This window comes from Delphinus delphis, chromosome 12 (genome assembly GCF_949987515.2).
Source record: "Delphinus delphis chromosome 12, mDelDel1.2, whole genome shotgun sequence".
In the NCBI taxonomy this organism is placed as follows: Eukaryota; Metazoa; Chordata; class Mammalia; order Artiodactyla; family Delphinidae; genus Delphinus; species Delphinus delphis.
Genome location: NC_082694.2, coordinates 67648766 through 67664656, shown reverse-complemented (window position 1 = coordinate 67664656; position 15891 = coordinate 67648766). Strand labels below are relative to the sequence as shown.

Here is a 15891-nt window from a genome sequence, read left to right as displayed (position 1 = left end):
GTTCGAGCCCTGGGCCAGGAAGATACCACATGCCACGGAGCAACTAAGCCTGTGCGCCATGACTACTGAGCCTGCGCTCTAGAGCCCATGAGCCACAACTACTGACCCTGCGCATCTGGAGCCTGTGCTCCACAGTGGGAGAGGCCGCGACAGTGAGAGGCCTGCGCACCGCGATGAAGCGTGGCCCCCGCTCACCTGCCGCAACTGGAGAAAGCCCTCGCACAGAAATGAAGACCCAACACAGCCAAAAATAAATTAATTAATTAATTTAAAAAAAAAAAAAGAGAAAACAAATGAACTTACCCGCACACTGCCTCTATTACCAGAAATGTGCTCTTTGAAGCCATTAATTGGGAAAATATAGAATGACAAAGAGATACTATGGATTTGATGTCCTTTGGAAATGAATTTGTATTTTATCAATTGTAAGAGCACCTGAAGGTCACTGGGTCTCAGCTTTCCTGTCTGTAATATGAGAGCCCTGGGCTGGCATTAGTTCTCTGGGCCCTTCACGCTGTGTCATAGTCTCAGATAGGAGCATGGTGGTATATAACAGTCAGTGGGCTCATTTTATTTTTCCTTTTTCTGAAGTACACACCTCCCAGTTAAAACAGACTTACATTCTCAGGAAATATCTTAAAACTCTTAGATAACCGATCTGCCCCTATTTCCTGCCCAGCCTCCTCCCTCCTCACTCCCCGCATCCCCCCACCCCCAGTCTTAGAATAAGGTGTGCAATACTAGTTGAATGAATGGATAGAGGGATGAAAGGAGGAGGGTGTTGGTCCTTGGGCAGCCTGGTCTATACGTGCCAGTGCCGCCCTGTAGAGTAAATTTAACCTGTGTCTTTCTCCAGCAAGGAAGCATTGGGCAGAAGAACCGAGGGTGAGGGGCTTAGGCAGGAAAATGTCACACCAACCACAGGGCCATAGAGCCTCAGCCCCAAAGGGATGGCTGCTGCTCCTGGGTGCTGGGCGTCCTCAGCTCCATTCTTGTTCTCTACTCCTCAGAGCCAAAACCTTTGGTCCTGTCCGTCAGAGACAGGTCTGCTGCCCCTGAGAAGCCTGCCCTGCCTTCCTCTCAGTCTGCTCCTATTCTGACAGCCTTCTCCTTCAGCCACGCCAAAGAAACCCAGCCCTTGCTAAAAGAAGAGGACCAGAAGGAGAGTGGCACCAAGGTACCTGGAAAGCGAGGGGAAGAGGAAGCTGGGGTCAGAGTGGACCACTGGCTGAACACACACATGTTTCTGAAATATGTAAGTGTGGGACCAGCTTGAGGAAAGCAAGGAAGAGCCCCGAGGCAGCTGCCCCTAGTACTTGAGGCCAGAACCTATAGATGGGTTTGGGGTGAAGGCTGGAGAAAAGAAGAGAAAGAAGAGAGGAGAAGGATGGAGGTGAAGGGAAGAGTACAGTGGGGAACTGAGGGGTGGGGATGAGGGAAGAAGGGAGGGCAGAAGGAGGTCACACATGGTTCAGAAGCAAGTAGGATGTGGGGGAGAGTGCAGAGGGGCTTAGGTGAACCAAGCTTAGTAATTTGAACCAACACCCAAAATAGCAACCCAGAGGCAGCTGACTCAGAGGCAGATCAGCCAAAGGCCTGTGCCTGTCAGGCTGACAAATAACTTGGACTTCTAAGGTGACCTTGATCCAGATGATTCATCCAGATTCTCGTCTGGATGAATTTAGTGAAACGTGGAGAGTCACTGTTATGGTCATCATTTGAAACAGAGATATAAGAGTGCAAGAAACATACCCTGAAAGCCTGCTGTATGCATAGACTATGGGATCCAGTGATGCTGGTAAGGTCCAGGCACCACACCCTCCCACTCCAGCGAGGGTGATGGACCATGAGACAAAGGAAGAACAATTCAGGGCCATGAAATGATCTCATCCTCCACCCCACCTTAGCCGCTCACTCCCATGGTCATACTGTAGACGTTGGCACTGCAAACAACTTCACCACCGTCACTTCTCAACCTCAAGCACCCCATTCACTCACCTCCTTCTCCTACTGTTCTAGCTCAATCCATCCAATATTCCAGCTCCAGCACTTGTCCTTCTCCTGCATCAACAATGTTCTCCTTGAAACGGGATCATTCCCACCAGCATCCTAGCTCTCTGTTTCCTCTCTCCTCTCTTAAAACCAAAGAAAAATATTGCCTTGTGTCTCTACTCGTCCTCTCCTGAGTGCAGGCCAGTGGGGCTTAGTCCCCGCCAGCCCCGTTGAAACTGCCCCCATTGAGGCATCAATGAGGCCACCTTCCCATGTGCAGCACATCTCAGTGCTCTTCCAGCTTGACCCATCGCCAGCTTTTGTGGCTCATCCTTCTTGAATTCCCCACTGAGGGACGGAGATGAGGGATGGCTTCTTTCTTGCTTGTCCGACTACATCAAAATTAGCTCCTTCCTGGTCCTTCTTTGCTGGTGCCTCCTTGTCTTCCTGACCTCTACGTACTGGAGCCCCCAGGGCTCAGACCTCTAGCGTCTTATCTATTTATACGGGCCCCTGTGGTTTGATCCAGCCCATGGCATTAGGTACCACCTCTATGCTGAGGACTCCCAAGTCTCCCTCTCCAGCCCAGACTTTCCCCACTCTCCAGTAGCTGTTAAGTTATATGACTATGTTTATATAGAACTGATACTCGACGTCTCCATTTAGGTCTCTAATTATATCTCAAACTTACCTCGTCCAAGGCTTAACTGTTGAACAGTTACCCCCGCAAAACCTCCTTTTCCCCATGTCCCCTCTCCATGAATGGCAGTAAAAGGCAACTCCAGCCTTCCAGCTGCTCCGGCCCCAAATCTTGGGCCCATCCCTGCCTCCTGTCTTTCTCTCTCATCCCACACCTCATATATCAGCCAAAGCTGTGGGCTCTACTTTTGAAACATGTCCAGAATCTAGCCATTCTACCATCTTCATTCCTGCTATCCTAGTCCAAGTCCCACCTCATGGGAACCCCTTGTTCTATTTTTGCAACTTCTCGTGAGTCTTAAATTATTTCAAAATAAAAAGTTATTAAAAACAACACTTAGAGAATACCCCCCATCCAGCCAAATAAAAAGAAAAAGAAAAAAAAAGAATCAGATCATGTCACTCTTCTGCTCAGAACCTCCAGTGGCTTGCTGTGTCCTCCGGAGGAAAAGCCCAAGCCCCCACCATGGACCACAGGGCCCAGTGCGCTGTGACTCCGGCCCCATCCCTCCGGCCCCACCTGTGTCCTGCCTCTCCTCTGACTCAGGGTGCTCCTGCCTCAGCACTCCCAGCCACGCCCAGCGCACGTCAGCCTCAGGGCCTGCTCCCTGCTTCATTTCATTTATGTCTCTGCTTCAATTTCACCGCCTCTGAGAGTCCCTCTGGGTCTCCCTACCCGAAACAGAAGCCCCGTCACCCTGTGTCCCTTACTTGCCTTCCGGTGCATGTTGCCTGATACTAGAGGCTGTCTGTTTGCCGTCATCTGCCCACTCCATGTGGCTCATGGGGAGCAAGGCCTTTGACCTTTTGTTCATTCTCGGAGCAGCAATCAGCACACAGGAGCCACTCACATTCCTGCTGATGGAATGAAGAAGGTATAGAAAGCACACTTGGGTCTCCAGCGTGATGGAGTTTGCCTTGATCTTGTACCGGATCCAGGTCACCGTAGCCAGGTCTGCCCAGGAGAAGATGCAGCTGAAGCAGATGAAGGAGATGGAGTTGGTCCAGAGAGTGAAGGAGCCGGAGAGGGAGAGGGGGAGGGAGCTCGCTTCCCAGAGCCTGGGCTCCCGGAGGACCTTGATGAAGGAAGGTACTGGGTGCTTGGGAAGGCCCCCTCAGGCTGGGGAGACTTCTTGGCCAACACCTGGGCCAAAAGAGAGGCTGTCCACGCCTCCCACCCTCTCCGTCCTGAGACTGGACAGGGAGCCATGTCTGCTGTCTTGTAGCTCACTGATGGGCCCATTTCCAAAGGGGGACTCTGGGGCCGGGGGACAGGCAGGACCAGCTCTGTCCTCGGACTTTCTCTGCCTCCACAGGCCTCCTTACCCTCCGGGGCAGTGGGACCCTCTCTGTGCCCACTGGGCTGAGCAGCCCCTGCAGAAACAACACTGGCGTCATCCTGAGGAAGCGGGCCGACAGGGCCTCACTGCCCAGCATCCCTGTCAGAAGCAGGAACTCAGCTTTGCCTGCCGTGCTTCAGGCGGGACCTAGACCAACTGGCTGGGGGGGCACGTGTCCCCCTCGCTACACTGTCTTGGGGTGCTTTGGGGTGTGGCAAGGGTGACTTCTGCTGCTCTGCTTCTGCCAGTTGCCCATGTCGGAGGAGGGGGCAGCCTGGGGTGGTCACCTTGCCAGAGACAGGAACAGTGTCTGGAAGTCAGAAGTATCTGGGGGCCAGGCTGGGGACCCAGGGCGTTGTAACGGGAATTGTGGATGGCTGGACAGGTGTGCCCAGCCTGCGTGACATGTCCTAGAGGACTCACCAGTGCACCGGGACCACAGATGCTGGAAGCAGCCTCCATGGGAGTAGCTGGAAACACCAGGAAGAGGAAAAAAGGGGTCTGGGAAGACCCTGGGTTCTTGCTTGTTGCCTCATAAAATGTCAGGGCTGGACAGGGCTGGTGACAGACTGGGATCTGAGGAGCTGAAGGTTCTATGGGGACACTCAGGAAGGTGCCAAGGGACAAGGGGAGGCCCTGTCCCCATTCTACCAGAGGAGTGTCTATTTTGTCTCCCGTTTTTGAATACTGGGGCTCCATGCGGGATTTCATTTGAAAAGATTTTGCTAGTAAAGAACATTTGAAAACAACCAACCTGGTTCAGAGTTTCTTTAAATGTGGACATTGTTGGTAGAATAGAGCATCATTTTTGTGCTAGAAATAATATTGACTGACCTCCTTTTTCTATTCTCTTTCTATCCTTTTGATTCCATCAAGTAAAAAGTCTTAGTCTGGTGCTAGTTTTTAGCACCTCTCTAAGACTTGTGAATCTCCTTTTTAAACAAAGAGATCCTTCTCCCAGCTTGAGACATCAGACGCTGACTGTCCTTTTACAGCTTGAGTTTATAATGTTCTTTTACTGTCCATATTTATCGTATACCATGACAACTAATCATTTACCAATTATGGTAGTGACATAAATTTCCCTTTAAAATAAACTTATTTAGGATTTGAAAAGTGGGTTGATTTGAAGAAAAGTACCATATAAATAAAGTAAAAGTAATTTAGAGATATAGCAAAAAAATCATGAAATTGGTAACTGAATGGTTGACACTTGGGAAATATTGAGCTATCTAACCTAAGCCACTCATTTTATAGACAACAGAGACTCAAGGTCACCCAAGGTCTCTCAAGGTGATGGTGGCCCATAGGGACTATGGCTAATGAATCTTTGGCAAATGAATCTTGATCCAATGGCAAAGCTGAGAGGAGAATCCAGGAACGAGTTCTTTTTTTTCTTGGTTTTAAATAAATGACTGCCCCGATTCAGATTTACTCAGGACCTCCTAGATAGGCCATAGGGAAAGTCATGTAAAGACGAACCTCTGAAGAAAACTAGGCAGGAAGTGAGAGCTCTGGATTCCAGTTCAGGCTCTGTTGATGGAGGAACTGAGGCACTGTGGGCGTCCCCAGCCTCTGTGGGCCTCTGGTGCCTCAGCTCTCTGATTGGAGCATTGGACCAGATGGAAACCTCCAAACGTCCTTCCTGTTCTAGAATTTTATGATTCTGGCATCTGTCCCCAAAGAAGGAGAGCCTAGGAAACGTGATCTGATTTTTAAACAACATCCCTGCTTATTGTCAGTCCCTGCAAGTGTGGCCACATCTTGACCACTCAAGTGTCAGCTAATCGTCTCGTCGGTGCCTTCACTGTCTCCTGCTTCCTCCCGCCGGCTGCCTTTGGGCCACTTCCCTGTCTTGGGTGGCTTCACAAAAGGATGGAGAGTCGGAGGGAAGGAGGAGGAGAAGCCGTAACACGGGCTCCTGGGTGGGGATGAGGTGAGAGCAGGGGAGTCATTCCTTGACAGACTTGCTGGCCTCACCTCGAGCCACAGACAGGGCGGGATTCTGGGTGTGTCACCAGCGCGGTGGGCTTGGTCACATGACATCAAGAGCCTATCACAGGCCAGCTTGTTTATAATAATCAGATGGGCGGTGGTAGGGGTAGAAACTGTCAACCAGGGGTAGGAGTTCGGTGATCTCTGTGGCTCCCCAGGGAGTGCAGCCCAGGCCCTGGCTTCTCACCCTCACGGCTCCCTTCTCCCTGCGTGCCCCCCTAAGGTGGGCTCGGCGCTGTGCGGGTCGCGGGTCCGCTGGGTAACACCCGCCTGCTCCTTTCCTTCTCTGTGAGCGCAGCTCACTCCTTACCTGCGGTGCTTACTTTGGGGTCTCCTGAGTGGGAAGAAGAGGAGGAGACGGACCTTCGGGCTTTTAAGGAGCTAAGGCCTTTCTCGAACGCAGAGCTGGGGCTGGTGGATGCCCTGCAGTGCCTGGACCGCAGCGACTGGTGAGGAAACACTCCCTGTGCTCCGGCCGCCGCCCCCCCCTCCCCCACTGCAGGCCCTCGTGGCTCTCCTCGTGGCCCAGATTTCATCAGAAGGAAGCATTGTCCCCTGGAGGAGGCGTGAGGGGGAGTGCCTGTGGGTCTGGCCACCTGCGCCTGCCCCATGCAGTACACCAGAGCCAGCCCTAGAAAGTACGATCTGACTCCGTGGTGCTGTCGTGGGGGCCTGAGGAAGGTCACAGCCCTTCATTTTTCTAAGTCGAGTTCATTCTGCTCCCGTGTTCCTCCCACACACAGTCTTAGTTGCGAGCAGAGCGATGACTTGGGGTCCAGAACCTTTGCAGGAAGGCCTCCTCGTCTTCAGTCCTCACGTGCAAGTGCCTTCTCTTGCAGGTGCTGGCTTTGTGTCTGGCGTAGGCCCGGGCTCTGGGGTGGGCTTCCATCCTGGGTGGGGATGGGCCCCGGGCCCCGTAGAATGGCTTGCACGGGATGGTTAGGATTTCAGCCTGGGGGTTACACCAGGACACCCTGCCGCCGAGGCCATTGAATCCCTCCGCACTGCGGTGGAGGTGTGGTGATGGGCATGCCCTGGTCTGCAGAGGGAGGGGGCTCCTTCCATGCCCACTGCCTGTGACGGGCCTGGACTTGCTTCTCAGGCAGATGAAGGAGAAGGGCCTAGTGAGCATCCAGCGCCTGGCGGCCTGTCACTTGGAGGTCCTCGCTGGGAGGCTGCACGACGTGTCCTTGGCTGTGACTGGAGAGGTGAGGCCTCCTGTGTCCTGTGTACTCCGCTTGACCCCCAGCCAGTCCCCTTTCCCTGGTGGTGTTGCTCAGTGTGGGTCACACAGCAGCCATGGAGGTGCCCACGGCTCCCTGCAACATGGGCATCCCTGCCTATTTCTCAGCCCTCAGCCACTGAAGCAGGAGCTAGCCACCCATTTCTCAGATTGGAAAGCTGAGGCCTGGGGTTCCCTTATTTCTAATCTCTGGGTATTGAAACAATCAGCATCTTATGTGCCCATTTGTCATAGCCCTGCATTGTCCTCTGTACTTAGGACGCCTCAGGAGGGATGGAGTGTTCTGGGCCAGATCTCTAACTTCTGGGCAGTTGTAACATTTCCCAAATTCTTTCTCCTATGGGGCTAGAACTTGGCCTAGGCTGGGCTCAGAGGGGCAGTAAAATGTATCGTATCACAAGTGGAGGCCATGACCCATGCCCTTGGGAACAGACTGTTCCAGTGGGGGGCCTGTGAAGGTCCAATTAAATAATTGTGTTTTCAAGACTAAGTGTTGCACAAATTTCAGATGATAATGATAATAATAGAATTGATAATTATGATGATAGCAACAGTAACAGTGTTTCTTTAAAACGGGACTGTTGTGCCCAGAGCAGCTGCAGGGTTTCCGTTTCTAGCCTGGCGAGGCCTAGGCCCTGGTGAGGGTGAAGTCTGTGGGAGGGTGGTGCAGGGTTCCTTCTTCGTATGTGCTGGAGCCCTTGGCAGGGCCCAGCAGCCTGGCAGGGTCCCCCTCCCATCTCTCTCCAAGGTCACCAACCTCTGCTCCAAGGTGTCCTACGTGGCCATCAGCACCCTGGGAGAACTCTTCCGGGCCTTGAAGAAGAATATGGACCAGGAGGCTGAAGAGATCGCCTGCTGCCTGCTCCAGAAGATGGGAAACACCAGCAAGTTCATCCAGAGGGCGGCCAGCCGGTCCCTGGGGGCCATGGTGCAGCACGTGACCCCCACCTGCTCCCTGGTGGCCCTCACCTCGGCGGGCATCTAGTATGTGGGGGCCTGTTGTCTGGGGGGGCGGTGGCCTGGGAAGGTGATGCAAAGGGGAAGAGGCGCTGGGGTGAGGGAGGAGCAGGGAGATGGCGCAGGCACCTCACGTACTTTCCTGGGCGAGGAAGACCCCTGTTCCCTGGTGGGCTTCTCTCCCACCTCTCCTGGACCAGCGTGTGGGTAACGAGGGGAGCTCAGTGCAGCCCCGGGTCCCAGCTGGGAAGGGACAGGTTCTATTGTCTGCTCAACACTGTGGAGCCCGTAGTGGCTGTGGTAATGTCCCCAGAGACGGGGCGGCAGAGGCAGCCTTTGGCCTGTGCCTGAGGAGCCCCTGCCACTGTCTCAGGGGAGGGGTGCTTCCTTCTGATGAAATCTGGGCCACGAGGAGAACAAGGCACAAGACCTCCTCCAGCTGGTACCGCTTGGCCTTCTGGGGTGGAGGAGGGGGCTGGCAGCCACTGGAGCATTTCTGCAGCCAGATCTGCTTTCTCTTCATGTAAAAACCAAACACAGCAGCAAAACCAGAAGCATTTCCCAAGCCCTTTCTCCCACAGGGTGAAACAGCTCTCAACCCCAGCAAGCCAGTTACGACACCGACCCTTATGCAGGGTGGCCTTTTGGGTAGAACCCAGGGCGTGTTGGAGCAGTCAAGAGGCCTTTGCCTACAGGCCCCCGAGCCATGTTGCCTGGGCTCACATCCTGGATTGTTACTAAACTTCCCCATGCCTTGGTTTCCTCATCTGTAAAAGGGGGATAATACTGGGTTGGCCAAAAAGTTCGTTCGGGCTTTGCCGTAACATCGTAGGGCAAAACCCGAATGAACTTTTTGGCCAACCCACTGCTAATACTGTTGTGAGGAGTAAAGGAATTGATTCAGGAAAGAGCACGTAGAGCAGCGGCTGCCTCCACCTCGCATCTGTTGAATGCCCTCCGTGGCTACTGTTAACTCGGGAGAAATGAATTGTACTTAGCTCTGGATTCCTCCCCATGCCGCCGCTTCCTCCCCTGCAAGACGATGACAGGAGTAGCTTACAGAGTTGAGATGACGCTGGTTTGAAGGTGCTCAGTATGGTGCCTGGCAGGGAGGCTGTGCTCGCAGCAAACTGAGACAGTTGACGGTGGTCCGCAAGGACCAGGGGAGCCTGGTACAGGGCTGTGCATTTGAATGCCCGGGGGTCTGGCTAAAATGCTGATTCTGATTCAGGTGCTAATGATGCTGGTCCCTGGACCAAACTGAGTAGGGAGAGCCCAGAAGCCTCCCTTTGTGTTCCACTGGGACGGACCCCAGGGCCAGTGTCACCTCATGGACTGTGGGCACATTGAATCCACATTGAATGGGGTGAGAAATAAAGAGGTGACATCCTGATGGGTTCCTCCTGTAAGATTTCAGGTTCTCCCTAAAATCATCCATCAGTCTCCTATCCCCCCGGCCCCGTCTCAATTCAGCTCAGTGAATGTGCAGGAAGCTCCCACGAAGCGCTGAAGGGTTGGCATGTGCCTGGCACCCGTGGGGCATGGGGGATTCGACTGAGAGGAAGCCATGCGGGTACCCCTGTACTTCCCAGGGGACAAGGACACTGCCACCCCCAGGGAGCACTACTTCTGCCTGGAGGCCTCAGAAGGCAGAAGTAGGTTATTCTAAGTGGAGAAAATGTGGGGAAGTGCATCATTTAGGCAAAGGCAGGACAGGAGCTCAGGAAGGAACGGGGATGGCAGGTGCACAGTGCATCTGGTGACGTCATGTGTCTTCACGTGCTCAGTCCACCCTGTCATCATCCTTAGTTCCAGTGTCAGGAAGGTCTGCTCTTTCCTTGAAGATTCCCTTTAGTCTGCTCGGGACCAAATTCGGAGCCCACTGCGGCATGAAACATGGATGCACAGCTGTAGGTCCACGTGTGCCAGGCTGGGGACCCACACACCTCATTCCTTGGCTGGGCCCTTGTCCGTGATTGTGTTTCCTTTCAGCCACTGAAACCCCTTAGTCTGGAAGTGCACTGCCGAGCACCTCTCGGTCGTCCGGGAGCAGATGGGCGCCGAGAGGCTTCTCTCAGGCACCAGAGAGAGCACAGACATGCTGGTGCACAACCTGGTGAGGCTGGCCCCGGACTCCAACCAGGACGCCAGGTAATGCGGGGCCAGGGCCAGCCCAGGGCAGACAAGGCAACCAGCCAGCCTCGAGGGCCCAGGCCCAAGTCGCTCAGCTTCCCCGGGGCCACTCGGAAGGACAGTCGGTGGACAAAGCTGTGTCCTTTCCCTGCAGCTGTCGTCCCACCTCTCCACAGCGCCACAGCCGGGCCCGCTCAGGGAATGGCCACTACCCCCTGCCCCTGGCTCCCCTCTCTAGCCATTGCAATCTTGCTCTAGTTCCTGTCCCAGCCCAGCTCCATTCTCTATGAGGCCATCCATGCATTCAATTTTTCAAGAGATATTTGATAAGCATTCTTTTCATGACTATGAATATGACTGTGAATAAGAAAAATTAGGCCCCTGCTGTCTTGGAGATTACCTCCTAGTTGGGTAATAAGCAAGTAAATAATTACGACAATTTTAGACACAGATAAGGGGTAAAACAAGAGGTAGTAGAGAATGGGGTCAGGGCTACTTTAGATTGAGAGCCAGGGGAAATCTTTCTAAGGAGTGACATTTGAGTGGAGAACTGATGGGCTAGTAGGACCCAGCTCTTGGAGGGTCTGGGGTGCAAGAGTCACAGCAAAGGAAGATAGTACAGAGGCTCCCGGGTGGGATAAGCTTGCTGTTTAATGAAGAGAAAGGCGAGGCTTTGCGGAGCACCGTGAGTGAGGGGAGTGGCAGGCCATGAGACGGAGAGGGCAAGGCCAGGCCCGGGGTGGGGGCCTCACAGGCCCTGGTCAGGAGCTGGGATTCCCGTTTGGGTGTGACTGGAAGCACTGGAGGATGTTTTCAGTAGGAGTGTGAGGCAGTGTTAGATGGTTTTAAGCAGGAGAGTGATAGGATCTGATTAACTGTCTTTAAAACCTGGTGTTGGGGTGCAGTTAATCACACTCCCCGGTTCATGGCGTGTTATCACCATGTCTAGGGCCCCCAGCACGCTCGGTACAGCTCCAGAGGGCACGTCCACACTGCGTCCTGTGTTGTGTCTGAGGCAGTGCCTTCGTGTGGGGTGTCCGTGCAGTGCAACCCTGGAGGGATGCGACGCACGGGATGCCTCCCACCCTGCCCAGTGCACTCCCACGGTGCTGTACCTCAGTCCTTGTAAGTGGCCCCTGACAGAGCCCAGGAGGATCTCTTTGGGAATTTGCCCGGAGCGCGAGTGAGGTCAGGGCCGTGTTCACTCAGGCCACCCAGGTATCGCCGGGAGCCCTCATGCACGCGGGGCTCCTCCACCTCCCTCCTGAGTTCCGAGGCGAATACATCCTTACAACATTGCAGTTTCTGGATTTCACATTTTTATCCATCTGATGGGGAAAAGTTCTAGCTCATGGCTGTTTCCGAATACTTTTTTCCCCCTCCCTGATTACTAACAAGTTTGAGTGCTTCTTTATATGTTTGCTAGCCTTTTGATTCAAAAAAACATCTCTTATTCTGTTCCTCCTACAACGTAATGTTAGGCTTTGGGAAATTCGATGGAGAGGAAGAAGGCCTAGACAAAGCAGAGCTTTTTTATGCTTGGAACTTGCTGTCTCTGCAGGATCCTGTTTGGGGATTTTCTGCCTCTCCTTTCTACCTCTCCAGGAATCAGCCCATGAAGATAGCAGAGATTCTCTTTATCGGACCCACTACTGTTGAACTATCCTCTATCTGTCCTCTTTCTTAGAGGGGGCAGCAAGACAATTTTGGTCTCACTCCACTATTCTCCAAAATAATTTGTGTATGCCTCAAACCCTTCCTATGTCATTAAGGATCCAGGTTTTTGAAAACCAGGTCAGGAAGAGACAACCCCTCAACCCTAGTATCTATTGTTAAATCCCTTCCTTGACTCACTGACCAGTGAAAGGGCTGGATGACTAAAGTTAAAAAAAAAAAATTGGACGTTTCAGGGGAGACTGATCATGAAAATATTACCCTACGCACCAGATTTAATGATCCGCAAGCTTTCCTCCTGGTTTCCAAGCTGCTGGGTGATCTGATCTGGGGAAAGAGTGATTCACAATTTGGGCAGCTTTCTCATTTTTTAGACAATATTCCCTTTGGTTACCTCATAAACAAATTATTTATAAAAAAAACAAACAAAAAACATCTCTGACTACTTACTGGAGGATTGATGGTGGGGGAGAGGGGCCAGGATGGAGAAGGGATGCCAGGCAGATGGCTACCCCGGAGTCCCGGCAAGAGGTGCCGGAGGCTGCAGCAGGGGGAGGAGGGATGGAGTAGGGTATATTTTGAAGGCATAGCTGAGAGCAGTTGGGCGCTGAGGATTTCAAAGAGGAATCAAAGATGATGCTGAGGTTTTTAAACTGAACAACTGGGTGAATGATAGTGCCATTTACTGGCAGGAAGACTATTGTCAGGGAAGTAGAAGGTTTTGGTTGGCTGGTTCTTCACTGTTGGTGGGGGGATGGGCGTTAAGATCCAGCATCTCTCCAGATCTAAACCCCTCTCCGTTCCGACCCTCTCTCTCACACTGGATGGCGTCGACAGCACTTCATTTTCCTTCTTGGAACCCTATGCTTCCGGCTTGCATGGTACCACATTCCCTGGTTTTCCTGGTTCCTCTGTGCCTTTCTCCCCCGCCTGCCCGCACCCCAATGCCCGTGGCTGCAGGAGTGTCTTCGTCCTCGTCTCGCTTTTGCAGCCTTCTCTGAGAGGTGCCGTCACTTCCTGTGGCTCCAGCCACGGCAAACTCTGATGCTTCCCCGTGTCTCCCTCCAGGCCAGCCCTCCCCTGAGCATCTGTCCCATCGCTCTGATGCCCCCACAGGACCCATCACCGGGACGTCCCACTGTCATCGTCAGTGCAAACTGTCCCTAAATGAGCTCATTGCCTTCTCTTGAAGCCTGCTTCTCTGGCTGTGTTCCCTCTCTTATTAAAGTCACTATTATTTACCAAGTCATCTAGATGCAGAATGGGGAATTTCATACTTCATTTTCCCCCTCCACGTTTTAATATCTTAGAATCCTAGGCATCTCACAGCTGCTGGTGGCCAGGCAGCAGTTATGACTTGGGCTTTACTATCTATACAGTTGCAAACCTGATCGTTGTTGCTCATTGTATAAATGTTTGAATTACAGTTTGCATCGTAGGAACTACATTATGAGCCTTTCTTTGCTGCTTAACCTTTTATATTTATTTAAGGAGTCACTGTGGAGAATTGTTGGGTTTAATCGCGTTTAAAATGTCTTAGAAATATTACATTATTATTTGGCATTGAAATGAAGCGTTATCGTATATGAGAAAAGGCATGGAAATAGAGCGATGGGGCATAAATTCGATATTAACGCAAATATTCATCACTGAAAGAATGACCCAAATTCCACAGTTTCTTACAAAGCAACCAACAAGTACTTTATCCAACCTAAGGAAGGAAGGACACTTCCCACAAAAGTGTCACTTCTGTTTCTGAGATAGCATGTAAAAGGATGGCCTTCGCACACGGGGCTGTGTCACTGGAGGCAGTGGAAATCACCAATGTCTTCTTTTTCTGTTTTTCCTTAGTGGAAAATAAATTAATGGTGCATTTTACAATCAGTGGAGTTTTAGGTTGAGTGAAGTGTGATAATTCTAGATGCTTTGGGCTTCCCCTCCAATCACCTACCAAGCCCTGCAATTTCATCTTCTTTAGCAGCTCTTGAATCTGATCGTCCCTACTTACCCCCACCCTCCTGCCTATGTCAGGCCTTCATCATCTTTCGCCTGGACTATTATAATGGCCTCCTAACAGGTCTCCCGGCCCCGACCCTTGTCCCCAAAGATCCGTCCTCCACAGTGCTGCCTGAGACATTTTGACTTCAGTGCAAATCTGATCATTTCTCAGCTTCCCATTGCCTGCAGCCTAAAGCCCAACTCCTTCACATCTCCCCAAATTGAGTCCTATCTTCTTCTCTAGCCTATTCTCTCCCTGAGTCCAGTCCCTGCTGACTATTCTCCAACCACACACCTGTAGACCTATCATACTGTCTTATGGACGCCGGGATGTCTCCCTCCTCCACTTACTCCTTAATCCCATCCCACTTGTGAACTCCGACTCATCTTTTGAGTCCCAACCCAAGGTCACCTCTTCAGTGAAGCCCTCCTTGATGCCCCCCCCTTACCCACCACTGTTTATCAGATAGAGTTGACCACTACCCCCTATACTGCCCCACTGCACACTTTCTCAGACTTCTAAATGTCTCATGCTAGAAAAATGTTAATACACTTTGGTATAGTCATCTAACAGAATATTATTTAGCCATTGAAGAGGATGACGTGGGAAGATGATTAATGGTAAAGTGAAAAAAGCTGGGTAAATATTGCGTATATATTCTGATATCAATGAAAATGTATATATGCTTGGAAAAAAGACTATAAGAAAATATGTACAAATTTAAGTGATTTTCTCTTGGTAATGAGATTATGGTTGTTTATTTCATGAATCTAGTTCTTAACTGGGTGGGGATTACTGTCATAATGAGAAAAAGTATTAAAAATTCTCTTACTGCAATTAGAAGAATTATGTAAAGCAAATTTATATTGCATTTCTGTGGTTGTTTTTCATCCTGCTCTTTCTCCAATGGCAGGTTTTATGGCCGGAAGATGGTGAATATCTTAATGTCAAACACAAGGTTTGATGCATTTCTGAAGCAGTCCCTCCCATTCCACGACTTGCAGAAGGTCATGACAGCTATTAAACAGTGGGTGAGTCAGCAGGCAGCGAGGTATGAGCTGGTCTGGGGCGGGAATCAGAGCTGAGCCCGGCAGCTCGCAGCCCTCATGCTGGTCAGGGGAGGGGGGCATGCACTCCAGAGGCTTTGATTTCATCCACAACTCCTGACGGGTGGAATTTCCTTCCTGGTGCTCAGACCTGCTTCTGCCTCTCACTGCCTGTGTCTCTTGGGCCTCCCTGGGCCTCTTTGCCTCCATCTTTTAAGTGGGGATCTTGATCCGTGACCCGATTACCAGTGCTCTGGAAGACTCCCCTGTGCCCTCCCAGGTGGAACAGATTATTCCTCTTGTTTTGGTCTAGACTGGAGTGTCTGGCCATTCCCCATAGGGCCACCCCTTTTGGTTCATGTTCTGTGTGTATTTTTCAAGGGAATAGAAGATGGTGATGAACTTCCATCTGCCAAAGGCCGCAAGGTGTCGAGGAGTCTGTGGTGTGTGAGAATGGGCTGCCCGGCGAGGATGGGTCCAGTAGCTCTTGTCTCCCTGGGGCTCCCCATCCAAGACTGCTGATGGAGATGTTCTGCTTGGCCCGGGCCCGCCGTGGTGGCCCTGTGGGGAGGGGTGTGCATCTGGGCTGTGACTGAGACCTAGTTGGGTCAGCAGGACTCATGGGTAAATTTATGGGCAGGGCTCCCTCACCCAGATCTTGGGGAGAGCAGATGTTGGGCTCAGGAGCATCTGCTGGGAGAGACGGGCTCCTGCAGTCCTGGCCGTGTAGGTGCAGTTTAAGTGGGATGCATTGTTGGTCAGCCTTTTTGTGTGAGCTCAGAGTTTCTCCATTCACTTAGAGCAGCAGGGCCT

General features: G+C 51.9%; 1 protein-coding gene across 1 annotated transcript in view; it reads left to right on the top strand.

The window, feature by feature from the left end:
- Positions 1 to 15891, top strand: part of TOGARAM2 (TOG array regulator of axonemal microtubules 2) — a 38670-nt gene that overhangs the window by 9278 nt on the left and 13501 nt on the right. Inside the window, 11 exon segments of the mRNA XM_060026327.1 lie at positions 1011 to 1177; positions 3604 to 3781; positions 4008 to 4132; positions 5522 to 5561; positions 6325 to 6475; positions 7129 to 7234; positions 8018 to 8253; positions 10219 to 10377; positions 14946 to 15063; positions 15460 to 15514; positions 15517 to 15553. Coding sequence (XP_059882310.1) covers positions 1011 to 1177; positions 3604 to 3781; positions 4008 to 4132; positions 5522 to 5561; positions 6325 to 6475; positions 7129 to 7234; positions 8018 to 8253; positions 10219 to 10377; positions 14946 to 15063; positions 15460 to 15514; positions 15517 to 15553 — 1372 coding nt within the window.